Below are 19,433 nucleotides of genomic sequence, written 5' to 3' on the forward strand. Positions count from 1 at the left end.
TATAAATATGATCCTGGCCCTGCATTCTTCTATCTCTATCTGAAACTTTCTTTTCTACCCTCCTTTCTCTGGAGAAAACAAAACCCACTTCTATCTTAATGATCTTTCTATTTTTTAACCCGGACTTCCTGAATTGTGGTAGATTTGGTATGGGGTGCATAAACTATTATTTCAGATCCTACAGATGCTGACCAAACAGAAAATTTTCTGTAACGCACAGAAATCAGCAGCTGACAACAGTGATAATGGTGACAACACAGGAACACAACAAGTTTGTGAACCTCTGCAGAAGACAAAGTGTCTCAAGGGAAAAGGTCTTGTTACCAGTTTAGTTCATGATTTCTCCTGCTATGGCCATCACATGGAACTGATTGTCACTATATATATATATATATATATATATATATATGAGCACTTCACAATCTCCATGGCCCAGCCTGGAGGTAAGGAAGCCTTATTTGTCATGTTTTACTGATGGACAGTAAAGGCATGGTGAATCTCAGAGCCTTCTCTAAGGTGACTCCCAAGACTCTGTTAAAGAAGAATGAATCTAGGTTCTTGCAGTCCCTTCTTGTACTTCAGCTATCAGCACATCATTCCTTGGTGGTTTGTCAGCATTTTATATTTTAATTTCTCAAATACTCCCACTCTGTAATGTTTCATTCTAATGCTTTTTTAATGCTGTCCTACTTTTCTGTCTTTTAGCTTGTCTAATTTCAGAGAGAAAGACAGACAACTGATGCCAAGGAAACCTATAAATCACTTTATGTAATTCGTAACACTACTGAAAAATCTGTTTGGGATTTATGTCACTGCAAATGAAATATGCCATTTGCAAGCTGCCTTTTATAATTTATTAAGCAAGTTGAAAATGTTCTTTAAAATAAGCTTTGTCAGCTTGTCATCTACTGGAGAAGAAGGAACAGTTTGCTGACGGATCACAGAAATTGGATTTTTATGGTATCCCATCCATTTCAAAGGGCTTTCTTTTCTCTGACAGGATTGACACAGGATTCCACTTCAGAGGGGTTGCACATGCTCCAGAGGACCATCCCTATTTTTAATTCCTACAACTTTCCATTCTGCATTTTCCTCAAGTTAGCTGAACACCATATGTTCACAAAATCACAGAATCACAGAATCATCAAGGTTGGAAAGGGCCTTGAAGATCATCCAGTCCAACCGTTAACCTAACACTGACAGTTCCCAACTACACCAGATCCCTAAGTGCTCTGTCAACCTGACTCTTAAATCCCTCCAGGGATGGGGACTCCACCACCTCCCTGGGCAGCCCATTCCAACGCCTAACAACCCCTTCCGTAAAGAAATGCTTCCTAATATCCAGACTAAACCTTCCCTGGTACAACTTGAGGCCATTCCCTCTTGTCCAATCGCTTGTTACTTGGTTAAAGAGACTCATCCCCAGCTCTCTGCAACCTCCTTTCAGGTAGCTGTAGAGGGCGATGAGGTCTCCCCTCAGCCTCCTCTTCTCCAGACTAAACACCCCCAGTTCCCTCAGCCGCTCCCCGTACGACCTGTGCTCCAGACCCTGCACCAGCTTCGTTGCCCTTCTCTGGACACGCTCGAGTCATTCAATGTCCTTTTTGGAGTGAGGGGCCCAAAACTGAACACAGGAATCCAGGGGCGGCCTCACCAGTGCCGAGTACAGGGGTCAGATCCCTTCCCTGTCCCTGCTGGCCACGCTATTGCTGACACAAGCCAGGATGCCATTGGCCTTCTTGGCCCCCTGGGCACACTGCTGGCTCCTGTTCAGCCGGCTGTCAATCAACACCCCCAGGTCCCTCTCTGACTGGCAGCTCCCCAGCCACTCCTCCCCAAGCCTGTAGCGCTGCTGGGGGTTGTTGTGGCCCAAGGGCAGCCCCCGGCATTTGGCCGTATTGAAACTCCTGCAGTTGGGCTCAGCCCATGGCTCCAGCCTGTCCAGGTCTCTCTGCAGAGCCTCCCTACCCTCGAGCAGATCAACACTCCCACCCAGCTGGGTGTCATCTGCAAACTGACTGAGGGTGCACTCGATCCCCTCGTCTAGATCATCAATAAAGATGTTAAACAGGAGTGGTCCCAACACCGAGCCCTGGGGGACACCACTTGTGACCGGCCGCCAACTGGATTTAACTCCATTCACAACTCTCTGGGCCCGGCCATCCATTTTTACCCAGCAAAGTGTGTGATTGTCCAAACCTCGAGCAGCCAGTTTCTCCAGGAGAATGCTGTGGGAAACAGTGTCAAAGGCCTTACTAAAGTCATGGTAAACAACATCCACAGACTTTTCCTCATCCACTAAGCAGGTCACCCTGTCGTAGAAGATCAGGTTTGTCAAGCAGGACCTGCCTTTCATAAACCCATGCTGACTGGGCCTGAGCATCTGGTTCCAATGTCTTAATCTGAAAAACTAGGTATATACATACACACATGTTAAATATTTAGGACTGATGAGATGCACATTTGAAAAGTTTTAAATAGAGCATTCATGTCATGTAACTAACTTTGGGCCATTGTTTGCTTGTGGCTGGCTGCTGAACAACCCCACCAGGGAAACATGGTGGATGGGATCCATGTTCCAGTCCCAGAAGAAGACCAAATCCCAAATCCAAATCCCGGTGAAGTGAAGGCAAGTGAAGGCTTCACCGAGGTTTGACAGAGGACCTAAAGGAACATGTCAGAGAAACTCTGTTTTAAGGCTTTCTTATATAAGCCAAAACACTGGCCTAGAGCAGGGACTGGACTAAGGGCTGTACTAGTATTTTGGGGTACAACACTAGAAAATCTTCCTGTGTGTGACAGCTTGAATACACTAGATACCGTTTCTAATGTAAATAAGGCCCAGATGAGGAATGTGTATACAAAAATCTGTTTTACAGCTTGCAGTACTGCAGGTTCTGCTTGCACACTGGCTGGAAATGTTATCAAGCCAACATCTTCTTGAGTGTTGATTTCATGCACCAAGAGAAAAAGAGAATATAATTATAGCACCCTGTTATTTTCATTTTGGCTAGAGCACTCATTTTGAAAAGAAGAAAGTGGTGGCCCAAAGGCAAATGTACCATCAGCAAGCTCAATAAAACTCTTCACAGAGTGGGTGGTTGGACTATTGCCACAGCTGATGTGATAGCCCATCTCTCACAACGCTATGGAAAATAAAATTACATAGTGACATTCCTTTGCAGGTGGCAAATATCCTAATCACTCTCACATGTTTGTTAGAGTGACTGAGAGAGAGAAAAAAAAAAAAGCTAAATAAATAATTTTCTATCAAAGCTGCATGGAAAATATGGTTCATTGCATTTTCCAGAATTCTCAAAGGCTTTTTTAGATTTCCCCTGAAAGTAATAATGAGAAATTATAGTGAATGTGCTTATTATTGTCTTGATTATTATAATTTCTCTTGTTCTCTTTTAAAGACAAAAAGTCCTGTGTCTTCACCAAATGGTTACTTCTATTTGTGATATGCATGCTCAGCTCTTGGCTGCTTCATGTGCTTGCAGGGGTGAGGAGCTCAGAACTAGGGGATTGAATCCAGTGAAAGTCATGGCTGGTGGCCACGGAGGTTCTGCAGAGGAAAGCTGTGATGACAGCAGTGAGAGCAGGAACATGGAAAAGTGACAGAAATGGGATAATGCCAGCATGGAGACTGCAGAAAACCCAAGAAACTGCATTGCAGTGGTTCATGACAGGGCCACCCTTCATGGGCTGGTTTGAAATCTCTCCATTTGCTCAGTGAGTGAGAGAGGAGAAAGCTCAGAGGTGCAGGAGCCGAATGTGCCCAGTAAGGCACTGTGGAAAGGTGCTGCGTGTCCCCACTCTGTACGTCCCTCCCTGTACGTGCTTGCCTAGTTGTGCCCTGCGTCTGGAGTAGAGTTTCTCACAAACACTGAAATGCAGGAATTTTTCTCTGAAATGTGTCAATGCACTGTGGGGAATCATGAAAATCCTCTGGCCTTGATTTGTCTGTCTTTTCCCTCAGAAAATGCTGAGTAAATAAAGATGACAGAAAAAGAACCCAAGAAAATCTCGAAAGCATTTTGAAATAGTTTTCAAAGTGCAGGGGTGACAGAATTATTATAGGTCAAGGGTTATCCATCCTTTTAAAGGAATGCCTTTGTCTACAGTAAAATGAAGCTGTTGGAATAAAGAAAAAATTAAAGGAAAAAATTTTAAAAAAAGAATTGACCTAAATTATTAATAGCAACATGAGATAGAATGTATTCTGTGAAAGCTTTGTCCTTCAAAGATACTCAAGAGGTGCTGCCCAGCATCGTATGTCATGGAAACATGTATTTCTTTAAAAATGCTAAAGTGGCATTTTAGTCATATGAGAGAATGCAAATTAACAGTCTAAAAAAAACCAGTAAAACAATTACTGCCTTGAACAAGGCTCAAGAACAAGAAAGCAGGAACTGCTGCTGTTCAGTATGTGCATTTGTTTTTTCTGTGGATGGAAAGAAAAACAAATCTCGTCCTTACAGTAACTTCACCTCTGTTGCAGGTGTCATAATGAGTGTCAAGTTGAAGCCGTGAGCTGGGATAATTGCGGCTCCTCTTTCAAAGGGACAGGTAAACAGCAGCTCTGGCTTTTGTCAGGTGGATCAAGAAACACTTTTGCTCGGAGTGTACGAGACTGCAAATGATGAAGTTGCCACTGACTGTGACCTTTCTTCAAGGCTGTTCATTCCTTTTGTGCAAGAAAAGGAGCTTTATGGAAAATACAAAAAAGTCTTAGCCACATTTTTTGTACTGGGGAGGAAAAGGAGTTTTCATAAATGTTGCTTTCAGGATTGATATTTTCATCTTCGTTTTGAACTTAACACAGAAGTTGTTTGGGGAAAATCAGAAATTTTGTCCAGTATTCAGAGTGATTGAGCCTTTCAGGAGTGTCTCATCTCACTGCTCTCTTTTTCTCCAAATCTTGAGCTTTGCAGAGCTCCAAAACAGCTATTAAAATGTGTAAAACTGAGTCTAAATATTAAAAAGTGACTTTTAATAAAGAAAAAGAGGGGAGTTCAAATGAAATTATTATGATGGTTTTTCTCTTTCATCTGTAGTGTGGGAGCTTTACTCATCCTATCTCGAACAATATCTTGAAGAGGGGAGACTTGCAAACAGCTGCTTAACATAATAAAATAAACATATTTGAGGCTGCATCTTCAACTAGATATGGCACATACAGTACTTCTGACATGTTAAATTTGAGGCCCACAGGACTCCAGACCATAATGCTAATGTCTGGGTGCTGTTCAGACTTCTCTCAGTGGTTCCTTTAATTATAGAGGTTGAAGGCTCAGAAAGACTTTATTGCACGTGTTGATTTGCACACTGTCAAAATTCAGCTTGACTTGCAAAGTGTGAGCCCTCAGCGCCCTCCTCCCTGCACCCACAGCGAGGGCCCTCCAAGGGACAAGCAGAGGATGGGCCAACAACCAGGAGGAAGCAGGAGAGGTGAAATTCTCTCCATCCTGTTCTCAGGAGGGCCAGTATACTCCCAAGGCATCACAGCTTTTAATCTGAGATTATAGGTAGGAAAGAGACGAAGGGCCTTTTTCAGCTGCTCTAAGCATTTGCACCCAGTGTCTCTGAAAAAGGTATTTCTCTGAAAACATCTGATTCTCAAGTCAAGCTCTCATGAGGAAAGTGGGCACAAACCCACCAAAGAAGAGGAGGTGACACAGCTGCTGTGACCTGCACTTTCAAAGCGTGGGTGCATCCAGGCCTAGAGACTCATTACTGGCATGAGCTCTGTCCTTTGCAATTCAACCAGCAACAACAGTCTGTGCTGTGGCTTAGTTAGATGAGAACTGCACCCCAAATCTTTCTTTCCAACCTCACAGAGCTTCCCCCATCACTGATCTACTCCAAAACTACCAAGTAGCCCAAATATACCTATTCAAGACTTGTGACTTCATTTCGTGCTGATAGCCCTCCATTAGCATGTTCTCCACAAGCTGCATCAGCTACCTGCAGCATGGAGGCTGGGAGATGACCATGATGCCAAACTGCCCCCGGGCCCCGCTGCCCACCCAGCCTCTACCATGCCAGCTCCCAGTCAGGATCCACTCGAATAGGGGAAAAGTAATTTTTATTTTCATAGGGCAGTTCTGCCATTTGGGAGGAAGAGAGTCAGTGGGGGCAAGAACAAGTAGGGTATGTGGGAAGGGAGAAGTGGAAGCCAGTATTGCTTCTAAACTCTTTTTATCATGTATTTTAACATGGCTTTTGCTCCTGGAGCAATGTTAATTCTGCAATGGTAGGGGTGATACATTCTCTGTCTTTACCCTTTTTATCCATAGTCAGAGCACTGCTGTTGAGTAAAAGAGGTTTATGCGCCAGCTGAAGGCAGACAACAATCTGCCTCTACTGCCGTATGTTGAGTCAGTCTACACTCCTTTAATCACTTCATCTACCCTGTTAAAGAAAGCATGTAAAAAAAAGGGGGGATTTACTCCTGTAAGGGCCCTTAAAAGCTGGTTCAGCTGGGGCTTGATAATAAAAGAAAACAACAGAAAAGATATTGATGTGATAAGCTACAACCACGTCTCCATTCTGCTGAATTATATCTTATCTGAAACAGCATCAAGGAAGGAAGGAGCCTATGGGGATTTTCTTAGACAATTCAACCTCACAACCCTTCTGAGAACATCAACGGTTTCCATTCCCATCTGTTTATCTCTCACTCACCTCTTAAGGACCTTCTTCATCTGCCAAACACCTCCATAAAGTATACAAAGATACCACACATGCATCCTGCTTTTGCAGCACTCACAGGAAAACTGGAATGCGAATAAGAAAACCCAACAAGTTACTATTATTTTTTTGTCCACCATACAGTTTTTTCTTCTGCACACCTTCATTTATAGGTTGTAAGTTCTTCAGTGCAGTGTTTTGTACTCCTTACTTTGACAGTATTTAATAAATAATGGCATGCCTGAGTTATAGCTGCAGTAGGAATCAACACTGAATTTCTCAACTCCAGCGCAATCATACAGATAATGGTATGCTGTCATTTCACACTGAACATGCTAATTGTATTTCATACAACTTTCAGTAGAACTTTACTAATTTTAAATGTACCTGCTGTTGCTTTCAAAAGCAGCATTGGGAAAACGTATATCATCCAAAAAAACTCGAAAGGAAATGTCATGATGAATACATTCTTCACATTAGTGTGGCCCCTGTAAGTCTTGTACCTCAGTGCAACTGTTACACAGAAGGACTGTCAGACCATTCTCTGCTCATTTTTCACTGTAGCCATCAGTTACCTATTTTTAATGATGTGAATCACAGAACTCACCAACACTTGTATGTCCTGTCCTCTCCTTGCTTGTTCTGCTGTATTTAACATGTCCTAGAGATCACTAGGTATTATATCCTATCAGCACTAGACTGGGTGTTATTCATACATTCTAGTGCCTAGCGCCTAGCTTGGCCAGCCAGTCTCCCTTGACTCGACAAGTAGTAGTGGAAAACAGCAGGCTCCTTCCCAGAGGCCACTTCAGAGCAAGAACTGAACTGCAGATTTGCGACCATATCTCCTTCGGCTCCAGAGGACCCCAACATCACTTGCATTCCTGATTACCTCTTTAATACAATACCAACCAACTAAAATAATTCACTCTCATTCATCTGCCTTGCACCTTTTGTCCAGTTACTGGAGAGAATGAATGGATGTTCTAATGGCTAATCCAAGAGTGGGGTCATCTGCACCCTTGTTTTATCATGTATTTTCCACAGAATGCAATGCGAGTGTTAGCCTATCCCCTCCCAGCGCCACAAATAGAACACTATTCTCTCCCAGCACCCCCCTATTACAGAGACGTGCATTGAAGAGGCGTAGGTGTCCAAAATCCATACACATGGGGACCATAAAAATATAAAGTATATGAATCTTGGTTCATACATGTGATGGAGAAATTGCATCCAAGAGGCAGTAACTGTGAGAATGGCTCTTGTTGATGTGCAGGCTGATTTGACTCATCTCAGTCTACAATGAAAGAGGATCACTTTGCATCTGTGGGCTTACAGCACCACAGCAATGTTTAAGTCCCCAGGTAGGGCTTAAAGCCTTTGCAACTCTAATAAAAAGCAGCAGCTTTACTACAGTGAAATGATTTTTTTCTTTCCAAATTTCTTTCTTGAATTCTAATGTCATACAACTGCAATTTACTAGCACATCAATATTTTCTGCTTTCACTTTCTAAACATAAATCTCATCCTGTCAAGTCTTCACAATAAACAATTCTGATCCAAATAAATTTTTACGTTAGGCTACATAGCTCTTCTCATGAGCAAAAATCCTTGAGTCCCACCATAAATCTGGAACATCAAACTTCCAATTTATTTACAGAACAAAGATATGAAAGGATAAGAGACCTGCACAATGTGGATGAAATTATATACCTAGTAACTACTTAATAATGTTTTTTTTCCCTGTGCCTGCGTGGCCTCCCTCAGACTCTCCTGCATAGCCTCCCTCAGTCTCTCCTTCATGCAGCTCAGCCCTTTGCTTCAAAGGCTTCTGCATTGCTTTAAACATTTCCCATGCAGGACTGACGTGGGGACAATTAGGTGTGGGAGCATTTCAGCTTTTTAATTAAAAGTTAAGCTATAAAGCAGCCTGGGCCCACTCAGTGCCGAAACGGGGTTAGGGCAGAACTACAGATCCTCTGCCTTTGATGGCTGACAGGAACCCACTGCGTTCCTCTCACCAGTACACAGACAGAATTCCCTCACATTTCAGGAGAAAAATATTAGAAGGTGCCCACTTACCTTTAAAACAGCTCACTCCTATTAAATCTGACATCAGATGCACACCACCAAGCCAGTGTGGTCTCCGTGTGAAAACTAATGAGGTGAAGGACCAAACCTGACTTACAGGGGAGGGAAGGAAAAAAAAAATATATTAGATTCAAATTATTAGAAGAAAGGACACAGAAACAGAGTGGCATCTCTCGGACCACTGCTAATAGCAGATGCATAAGTGAAGAAATACAGGGGTTTGGATGGGAACCTCTCCATGTGGGGTTTCAGGATCCTAAACCAGAAAAAGAAGTTTGTGCATTACTGCGCTCGTGTTTGCTGAAGGAACAAAGGCACAGTGGAAACCAGAAACATTCTTCACTTTTTAGAGCTGCAGAAGGTATTGCAAGTTAAATATTGTGTGATCATTTTATTCAAATATTCATTTACTATTTTAAGATTACTTTCAGCAGTAGGCATAGTTGGGATAAGTCCATCTGCACAGGAATAAGTGAACTCAACAGTCAAAGCAGCCATTTACAATGACATTAACCTCATCCGGTGCACAACAGAAAAAGCTGCATGATTTCAGGTATAGTCTGTCAAGCCACAAGTATCCATTTATGTCCTAAAGTCTTAGTTCTAAAAAATCAAAGTCAAATCACTCTTATCTATTGCTTATTTTTTGAGGTGATTAATTAGAAAAAATCTCTCATCCACTCTGGTGACTGTTCCATGAATCAAGTGATTAGCTTTTTAAAAAAAAAAAAAAAAATCTGTGACAATTTTGAAAGATTAAAAAACTTTGTATTTGTTTGGAAGATTTTACAAATCCCATAGCTCTAGGGAGTCCTCCAGTAAACTTGTTTATGAGAAGAAGAAATAACAAAGCATATTTTAAACATCAAGGACAACAGTGTAATATGGCTTCTAAGCTGTTAAATCTTGGATCAAAATGTTAGTAGATCTAAGGAAGATCTGAGTGTTCAGGATGTTGCATTATACACACCATCAGCTGGAGATTGGGTTAGGCTTTTTGAAGAATTCTCCCTCTGGTGGTTAAAGAAGGAATTTCAAAGAGGGTATTCAAATTTTTTTCCAACCATCTGTTGACTCATCCAGCCAAGTAGTTGACTACTGTTCAAGTCTTACTAAATGAATGTTATCTATAAAAGTCAGACAAGGTGCGGGAAGCCTGGTACTACTGTGTCCATTCCATACTGGCTACCTGTACTTTGGAATACAAAAAAATCCCCAAAAGCCAAAACCTTCAGACTTAAGTTTCCCCTCACTACTCACAACTGCTGTGAGGTCCAGCAGAGGGGCAAATGCAGTATTCTGAATTTTAAAAAATAAGCCACATGACAGTCATAATCAATTGCAAACATACGTCTGAAATTGTACTGGAATTTTCTCTTGCTGTTCTAGTACTTTAGAAAGTGAATTTGGTTAGCTGGGTTTTAAAGGGTAAGTTATTTAACTCAAAGAAAGCATTGTTAAGAATGAATTCAGTTTGAATGCTGAAGATGCAAGTGTAGATTTTAGCAACAGATACATACCTTATTCCAACTAGTGGGGGTTTAGCACCTTCAGAAACCTGCTGAGTTTTGCAGAGAATGAGTGTGCATGCTCAGAGTCTTCCCTTTGCATTTGGTAATACATAAATGATGTAAATCACTAATTCTACTAGGTAAGAAAGGGCTCAAGGTCCTGATTTGTAGCACTGTTAGTGGGATATACAGCCTTAAGCTCTAAGTCAAAGGTTCAAATATAGTCTAGTATTGGTGAAACACGAGTTTTTCAATGATTTGCTTGTGCCAGCCCAGCTGTGGCAAATCACTTCCAGAGTGCAAGGCTTCTTAACACACTGCATGTGTTGTAAAGACACAAAGCTGAATGAGGGAGCTGTTTCTGTACACCACTGTTGCCTGCCACAGCAGTAAAGAATTTAATTTTCCAGAACTACGAGAAAAAGGAAAAAACCAAAAGTAAAACCACCCATAATTTCCAACAGCTCTCATTATTTACTTCTGAAGACCGTTATCCAACTTCTCAATACTGTCTCTGAAATCCCAGTGATTGAAAACAGGTGCTAGTTTAAATATTAAAAGGAACACTCTGGGTCCCACATCAAGCATCAAAATTATTTCAATATGAAGTAAGATGATCCAGAAAGATGCCTGTGGTGTTAGCATTAGCCTAGTTAGAACATGCATGCAACATGGCCATAAAACATGCTGTTTCTACATACTTTTTCATTCATGTGCTCCAAAAACTGTTTAGAAAGAGAAGTCTTAAGACAGTTTCACTGCCAACAGAAGTTTGCAAACCCATGACCAGAATTTTGCTTCTATGGTCTGCCACAGAAAATCTGTGGGAAGACCTGTACAGAATGGTCCACTGGATTTTTAGAGACCAACTATGTTCATCTTGTTATCAGAATCGAGCCCAATGATATTAAGAGTCACTTGACCCTGGAATGGAATTCAAGACCTTTTAAACCAAACATACAGCATACAATAGGCAAACACGCTTTTCCTGTAAGACCACAAATTCACTGAAGAGCCCTCACAGTTCTCTGTTACTCAGATTACACTTGGCAGAATTTAGGATCCAAGTACAATACACATGACAGCAGTTTCCAGCAAGCCAGGTTTGCTGTCCTTCAAAACCTAACAGATAAAAAAACTTCGGCCCATTGAATCAACAACAACTTTTCATAACTGTTAAATTTGTACAGAGAGGTATAAATTAGACCGGACCTTACTAATCTGGACTCTTAATTGTAACAGGTTAAAACTGGCATTATTGTAAAGCTGACAGAGAACTTGGGATATGGAAGTATACTTGATATGGTCAATCCTTAATTTTAAGGTAATGGGTATGGAAAATAAACAAACAATACTAATACAGTCTTTTAAAGTGGGGTTTTTTAATTGAAAAAGTTTGTCAAACAAGGTGAGTATTTACAAAACATTGAGCCTTTCAATTTTGTTATCAAAACCTGCTGAACACAGCACACATAAAACGTGAAGTACTATTATACAAATCCAACATATAAGAAGATATCAATAAATTCATGGGATTGACTTAATAAAAACTACACCATTTCCCAAACAGGGAAGATAAAATATGAACCAGCACAGCTTGAACTGAATATGCAGACTTCCAATAGATTCATTAGAGACAAACAGTCTAGTAACTGATGCTAGATCGAACCCATTGCTCATCTGTTGAATGTAAACTGTACATATAAAATTTACAAATATTTTCAAAGGCTCATTCTTAGTCTTTGGAAGGAACGTTATAATTAACTCAGTGTAACTGATGCAATCTCTGTCTAGGAGCATTTTTGTGTAAAAGTTTGTCTGCCCCAAAGACAAAGAGAATTTAAATTCTTCTGCTGGACAGAAAGAATAAACATTTTTAATAAGGCGGACACCAAATTTAAAAAAGGCCATTTTCTACCAGGCTACATACATCAAGTGTCCTTTTGTATCACAGACAAAGAAAGAAAAAGTCCAGATGACTCAAACCAGGACAGGGAGCAGGCTATTTTAAACTCTTCAGCAATCCATGTATTTGCTTGCAGAGAATCTCTATTCAGTGCTTTCAGAGAAAGGCAACATGTACCTCATCTAGTGTCTGATATAAATAGCTAAGATGACTGGCATGCATAGAGCTAGACTGCTTCATTATGCAAAAGAAAACGAAGCAGAAATCTGTATGTGGTTCTCTCTCCCTTTATAGAGCATACCAGATTTCAGACCAGATTACATTTCACCTTGATTAGTAACAGAAGGAAGCCTTCACATTAAGGCCAGCTGAACACTTTATTTCACTGTGTTACTGGCAAAGCAACATTAACAGGCACTTGGCTAGGCTGTTGTGCTGGTGACCCATTATTGAGAGGTTGTTGTGGAACAGCAGCTGGTTCCATTTTGCTGATGTGTGTTATGAAGCGTAACCGAAGTTTCAAAGCTGGTCTTAAATTACAAATTATTTTCTCAACCTGTTAAAAAAAACAAAGAAGACAGAAATACATTTGGTTAAACAGGAGTGTTTTGACATATGTCACTACTGTACACAAACACCACGTTAGCACAATGAAAAGAGGAAAAAGATACAGTAAATAGTGGTATTTACATGAATATTTTATTTACCATGTTAACTTTTGGACCTCTTCTGATAACTAACCTTAAAAAAACCCCTACCTGGTGTAACAGTTGTACACCAAAGCTTTGCAAAACAATTCACACAATTGACACTTTTAAAAGTGCATACCATAACAAACTGAACTTGAGTGAATGTTTACTGAACATGGATGCATTCTTGCTTTTGTCACATGTTAGTTATATTAATGTCACATGTTAGTTATATTAATGAATCAGAAATTAGGTAGAAACTTAAAAGATATAAATTGAAATGAGGAGAAAAGTTATGACATATCCAATACTTTTATTTCTAGTGATTGCTTTAATAATAGTACTTAAAGCACCCTCAAGCTGTATCTTAAACTTCAGACTACAGAAATGAAACCTGAAATCTGAGATACCTAGTCTAGTGTATCTGAAGCTTTTAAATGTGTAGAGGTGCACCGACTTCCTAATTTGCGCAGAGAGACTAGTAAACTGTTAAGCATTTTGCTATTCTTCTACCAATGAAAATAATTCATAAAAAAAAGATTAAATTGCTATATGGGAAGAAAGATAATTAAAGTATCAGTATCTACTGTTTACTTACTTGGTCTTTCACACTGTCACCTGTAAACATATACTTCATATGATACAAGAAGTCACATATAGGGTCCATGTAGTTCAGGTGTGAGCTGTACCGATCTGCATTCAGGAGCATTTCATAAAATGCCACTCCGATCTGTTTCCACAGACACAAAAAGCACCACAAATGAAAACAGGTTTTAAAATGCTTTAGAGTAGAAATGTTGTTAAACAGCAGAATAAATGTATGTACTGCTTTTTAAGTATCTGTGATTCCTATTTACTTTCTTACAAGGACAAATGGGCAGGTCTTAACTCATCCTATTATGTTTAACTAAGTGATTCCCTATTCCCAAGTTAACTTCCAGTGAGTGCAATGATGGTATTTTGGTACATGCTACATAATTAGTGCTTAAACATCATTGACTGCAATATGGTTTCAGTAAGTGCCTACAAAATTTGGAAAAGCAGACCTTACTAAATAACAAGGAAAAGCTTAGCACAAGATTTGAGTATTCTAGAGAGAAGACATTACAGTTTACTGCACTCAGCTTATATTTAGACTCTGGTAAGGTCTTCAGCAAAGGAACACAGTGCATTTTAATAGTACAAGCATTCTCTACAAAAAGTTTACAACTACAGTGTCTGAATACACTTATTAAGGAAGTATTGTGTGCAAACATATGTGTGCCTACAACCACTTAAAGATGGCAATGTGAAACTTGAGCTTTGTGCTTGCTTACTGAAGCCAGGTGATTGTTGCTGCCTGCTCTGAGGGTAGCAATCCCTTACTATTTCCTCACACTGAAATCAGTTCCTCGCAAAGAAAAACGAGTGGTATGGGAATGTTAAGAAGCATGGAAAGGTGACCGCTTTTTAACCTTTCCTGTATTTTGGTTCAATACAGAGAATGCAGGCACAGAAAAATTTTCCCTCCTGATGGAGGGAAGGAAGAAACCAGACAAAGCAATACTCACTAACAATTTATAGTATTATATACAGGAATCTATACAGTACTTTCTGCTGCCCTCCAATACTTTTACTTAAGCACTGCTTTATGAAAAAACTTTTTGGAGCTACTTTTATTGTAGCTTTAAGACAGAAAAAAAAAAGAAAAAAAGAAAAAAGCATTCTTAAAGATTACATGTGGGTTATTTTTTCATACTTTTAACATGTACTTAAAAAAACCCCAGAAAATGCTGTAACTCAGAGGTAAAACTGAAGGAAATATGTAAAGAAGTACACAGAAACACTGCCATATGATTATCTAACTACCTGATACAGTTTCTTACAGTATCCTGTGTTCATGATATATCAAAAAACATGGGAACAAAAGTTACAAAACTCCCACTTTTTGACTTCTTCACAGAACAGTGTATGCAAACTAAGTATTTCAGGAAAGACTGGGGGCAGGGTGGGGTGGGGAGAGGTGCAGCACAGGAACTAACAGGGACCTAAGAAGGTTAAGAATGAAGTCCTCAGCACAGACACTGGTAACTGGGGATGAAAAAGTAATCAGTGGTTGTTGACCTGTATTTATGTTGGTCAGGCTCTAGAGTGAGACAAGATGCATACTTGACATATAAGCTTTGTGTATATTTATAAACAGCACAGATAACTTGGGATTCCTAAGTTAAGCTCTTCTTTCTAGAAGTGTCTCTGCTAGCTGTCATTTTTCAGCTCATCTGCCTACTGGCCAGCTCCATTTCTTTTCTCCTCCCTTACCCTTATCCACACTAATATGAATGTAAGAAACAGCTTGTGCTCCTCCATCCTTACAATTTAGCTCTTACATACTTCCTTCCCCTGAACAGAAGCTTTTGAATCAGTAAGTCTGATGCATATTTTGCCTGCAGTTTGAGAGCCAAAGAAAGCCTGTATTGCTTACTATTTTTGGCGTTGTATTTCTTTTCTTGCTAAAAATAAAAGTGCTAGGTGTTTTATCCTGAACCAAGCTGACAAGATTAATTACCTCGGTAGCTGAATACCAACTCAGCAATTCAGATCCTCGAAAATATTGTTTAAGTTGTATAGAATTTAATTCTGAATGTTTATCGAAGATCTCTATCAGATTCTGGTTTGTAATATAATTGCAAAGCTAAAATAATATATACTGTATAAAGTAGACCAAGAGCTACACTTTACCTCTATCATGCATCGTGTCCTCTCCTGCTGGAACCGTTGTAGAAAGGGACCAACAAGGTGGTAAACGTAGAGTAACTGGAACTCTGTTTTCACTATGGGTATCAATGCTTCTGTGAGAAACCTGTAGTATTTCAAGACATTTACTACTTCAACTGGATTTTTTTTTTTCTTTCTTTTCCCTACCCCAAATTCTAGCCAAAACATCACATTCTCTCTCACAGATCTGGGCCTTCATTTTAGAAAGTACAGTGTAGCTCTGCAAATATTAGTTATTAGTTATTTCAGTGAAGTTCTATAACATTTCCAGGCATTATTATTGGACTAGAACAGGCAACAATTTTAAGTTCAGTAGAATGCTACACAATGTCAAAAAGCTGTCCCCTGATCTTTTAACACTAGCCTTAAATCAAGATACAGCATTGGGGAAAGTCTAATCAACTTTTTAATGCAGTGGAAATTTTTACTTGCTTTAATGATTAAGTGGACCACTACCACATCCTTCAGTCAGCAAAGCACCTCAACTTGGAGCAGAGGGTGCTTGCTGGAATTGAGGATACATTTACTGATTACAGTTGATGCTTTGGGAATATGCCACAGTCAATGGTTTAAGAAAAATTGAAATGAATAAAAACATAAAAGCTAATCAAGATAAAAGAAGGCTTATTAGAGGCAGTCACACTCCAGATGAAAGCCCTGAAGCTTACAGATAACAAGAGCTATGTCAGTGGAAGAGGGAGCTGGAAAAAAACTTGTGATGCATCTGGTGAGTTTTGGAGCTCCCCTGTACATATTTACCAGTGTAACTGCTACAGGCACAGTTTTGTTATCTACAATATGCATGGAATTGAAAAGATAAATTAAATAATCAAATATCATTACACCTACTTAGGAATAAGAGAAAGCTGTCCAATGCTAGAATGATGCCAGACAGCATGTGCCAATGCCAAAGTGTAGCTACAACTCATCTCAGAGTAAGACTGATGACATGCTGTGAAGTCAAACAGCTGGAATGGGTAACCAACCCACTCTGTCTCAGACGTCAAGCTGGGACTGTTGATAACGTTCACAATGCAATCATGGAGAACAATCCAGTATGGCTCCTGGAAGAAGAACAAAAAAGTCGCAATTGCTTCTGAAAAGAACACCATCTAAGAAGACAATGCTTCCTCAACTCTTTCTACCATTATTGCATTTCTAAGGTGTTTTCAACTACATGGTAGTTTATAACCCTGTCAGACAAACGTGAAAACTAAGATGCACAATACAGAAAGCATCCATGATAGTGCATGTAGCACACTCAAGGGTGTGGCATTATCAAGACATATTTAATGATTTAGTTAGCTAATATAAAGGTCTTCAAAAGAAGCAGAGCAGAGCCAAAAAGCCTTAATGGAAGACCGAGAATTTTCTGTGTTTTCTGAGTACATGCACAAACTGATTAAAAATCCAAGAAGGAAACAGGAAACAAAAAAACCCGTATAAAAATCAAAGACCATAGATGAAGATGCAAGCAGGGGGAACAGGAAGAAGTAATGTTATAAAAATAATAAGGATTAAATCGATGTTGGTTTTCTTCCAAGAAAAGGAAACATTTTGTTAGGGAAGAGAAGACGTATGGAAAGGGTAACTTTTGCACATATAAGCAACAGGTAAGATCAATCACAATTATTCAGGCAGTCCTGGTCAGGTACAAAGAGTCATTATATTCAGAAGATTAAAGTTTCTACTGATGCACAAACTCTAATACTACATGTATTTGCTTTTGCAGTTGTAGGCACATCTCATTTATGTGGTTTAAGAGATTTGGGATGGGCAAGTGCAAGCATCAACAGAAAATTAGCTTTGCATCAGAACCCTTACAGAGCTTCTTATTTCATGGTTCCAGTTCTCAATTAATACTACACATGTGACATTTAACTATGTTTTTAAATAGGAGTGATTTACTACTTTCCATCCTAGCCTCAAAATAATAGATAAACAGAAAATCTGGTCAATTTTTCCATGCTGGAGAAGTGGATGTTTCTCAAACATGAAGTAGCCTTTTGAATAGTTCTCTGTGGAATAAGATGATGTTGGCTATCACACTGCAAACGGCAGAAGTTTTTACAACATACTCTAGAAATGACAAACCTTACATGGAAGAAAAGATTATTCTTATTTTAAAATGCAACATGTTGACTCACTGGTAAGGCTGTGATAATTAGTCCAATTGCATTCATCCAAGCTGTGATATTCTCTCTTGGCACCAGGGGCTGACTAGAGGACAGAGAAAAAGAAAACTGAAGCTCTGAAATTCACAACTGCAATTTGTGCTTCTTGTGCACATAAAGACAAGGTATACTTATCCAAAGAATATTTCTCAAGTTGAGAGAACTATACACATACAGGTATTTAGGAAAGTCAACAGATAGTAAAAATGTCATTGTGACGTTGCTTGCAAAACTTTTTTCAGGCGCGATTTTGCATTAGTAGCTTGAGAGGCTGTTATCACACTGTTCTTCCTACTGAATAGGTTTTGTTGACTCCTCCATGTGCCCCAAATAGAGCCCAAAAAAATATATTACTAAGCTGAATGAGGCTGAAAACCAATCACTTCAGTTTCTCATTGCTCAAAGATGACATCTAAATCACTTCAAGAATACTAGATCCTTTCTTTCACTTAGGTTCTTTTCATAGTGGCTGAGCAAGAAACAGAACTGTGGGTCAAACATAATGCACCATGACAAAGGACTAGCCTTGTCACACCACTGTTTCAAAGTACCTTTGATTTTACATTAATATCAGTAGGATTCAGAGTCCTGCTAATGCTTTTTGACCATTTTTTTGTGTTCAAAGATGCTGTGCTATTAACTGATGGAGTGTCCTCCACTCAGCACAGCTCAAAGGAGAGCAGACTTTCCAGCCTCCATGCCACCGAACCCACTGGACAAGTTCTTTGCTTGTGCGAGGTCTTCCCTCTGTCTTTTAAGGGGATCACGCTGTATCAACTGTTCCTGAGGCATACACAATCCATGACAGCACAGAAATCCAACACATGATTTTTTGGCTTGATCCCAATAGCCTTTGTTTGTTCTCCAAAAATACCGTATACATAAAACTTTACAGTATTAAGTATTTACACTTAATTAAAAATTCATAAAACCCTAAGAAAATTAGTATCACAGACTACCTCAGCAATCTCTAATTATATATTACATATTGCCGAAAACAGTTTCAGAGAGGCAACATACCTCTTCAGTACGACATTCAGTAATGCATTGCCCACATCCTCCCCTGAAACAGCCAGAGCCATGAGCTCAACACAGGTAACATGGAGAGCGTGGGCAGCTGGGTTCGGAAACTCATTGAATCTCCAGTCACAATTTGGAAATGGACCAGGTGATTTGCCTGCCATAGGTGACAATGATTAAGGAAAACAAGCTGACCCAACAAGGCCTAGTGTGAGCAGCACACTGCTTAAAATATATGTATATACTGCACATACTAAGTTGAAATGAAAGATAAGTTACTGAGAAGAAATAAAAACAACCACATTTCATAAAAATAGGACTTATGAACAAAAGTATAAGGCAATGATACTCAATCACTGAAGGACTGTGTGAATACATAAATATACCACACACCCAAGGTCATGCAGAGGAAAAGTTTCCCTGACTAAGAGGTCAAACAAAACAACACCAACCACCTCATTCACCATCTGTTTACAAGATAAGAAGATGAAAATAACAGAATTTTCTACTCTGCATAATCTGAAATCATTGATTTCCTTCAGTATAATAACTTCTAGCAGACTTCTAGGGTGACAGTTTATGCAAAATGAGC

General features: G+C 39.6%; 1 protein-coding gene across 2 annotated transcripts in view; it reads right to left on the minus strand.

The window, feature by feature from the left end:
• Positions 1 to 11,660: 11,660 nt before the first annotated feature.
• Positions 11,661 to 19,433, minus strand: part of MED23 (mediator complex subunit 23) — a 47,533-nt gene continuing 39,760 nt past the window's right edge. For both annotated transcript variants that reach the window (XM_026844045.1, XM_026844044.1), the window contains 6 exons: positions 18,842 to 19,007; positions 17,795 to 17,867; positions 16,497 to 16,711; positions 15,612 to 15,732; positions 13,492 to 13,623; positions 11,661 to 12,760 (listed from right to left, as the gene is read on the minus strand). In XM_026844045.1, coding sequence (XP_026699846.1) covers positions 12,587 to 12,760; positions 13,492 to 13,623; positions 15,612 to 15,732; positions 16,497 to 16,711; positions 17,795 to 17,867; positions 18,842 to 19,007 — 881 coding nt within the window. In that variant the 3' untranslated portion in view covers positions 11,661 to 12,586. The remainder of the gene's footprint in view (positions 12,761 to 13,491; positions 13,624 to 15,611; positions 15,733 to 16,496; positions 16,712 to 17,794; positions 17,868 to 18,841; positions 19,008 to 19,433) is intronic.

Source organism: Athene cunicularia, assembly GCF_003259725.1.
Source record: "Athene cunicularia isolate RWA chromosome 3 unlocalized genomic scaffold, athCun1 chr3_part1, whole genome shotgun sequence".
NCBI lineage: Eukaryota > Metazoa > Chordata > Aves > Strigiformes > Strigidae > Athene > Athene cunicularia.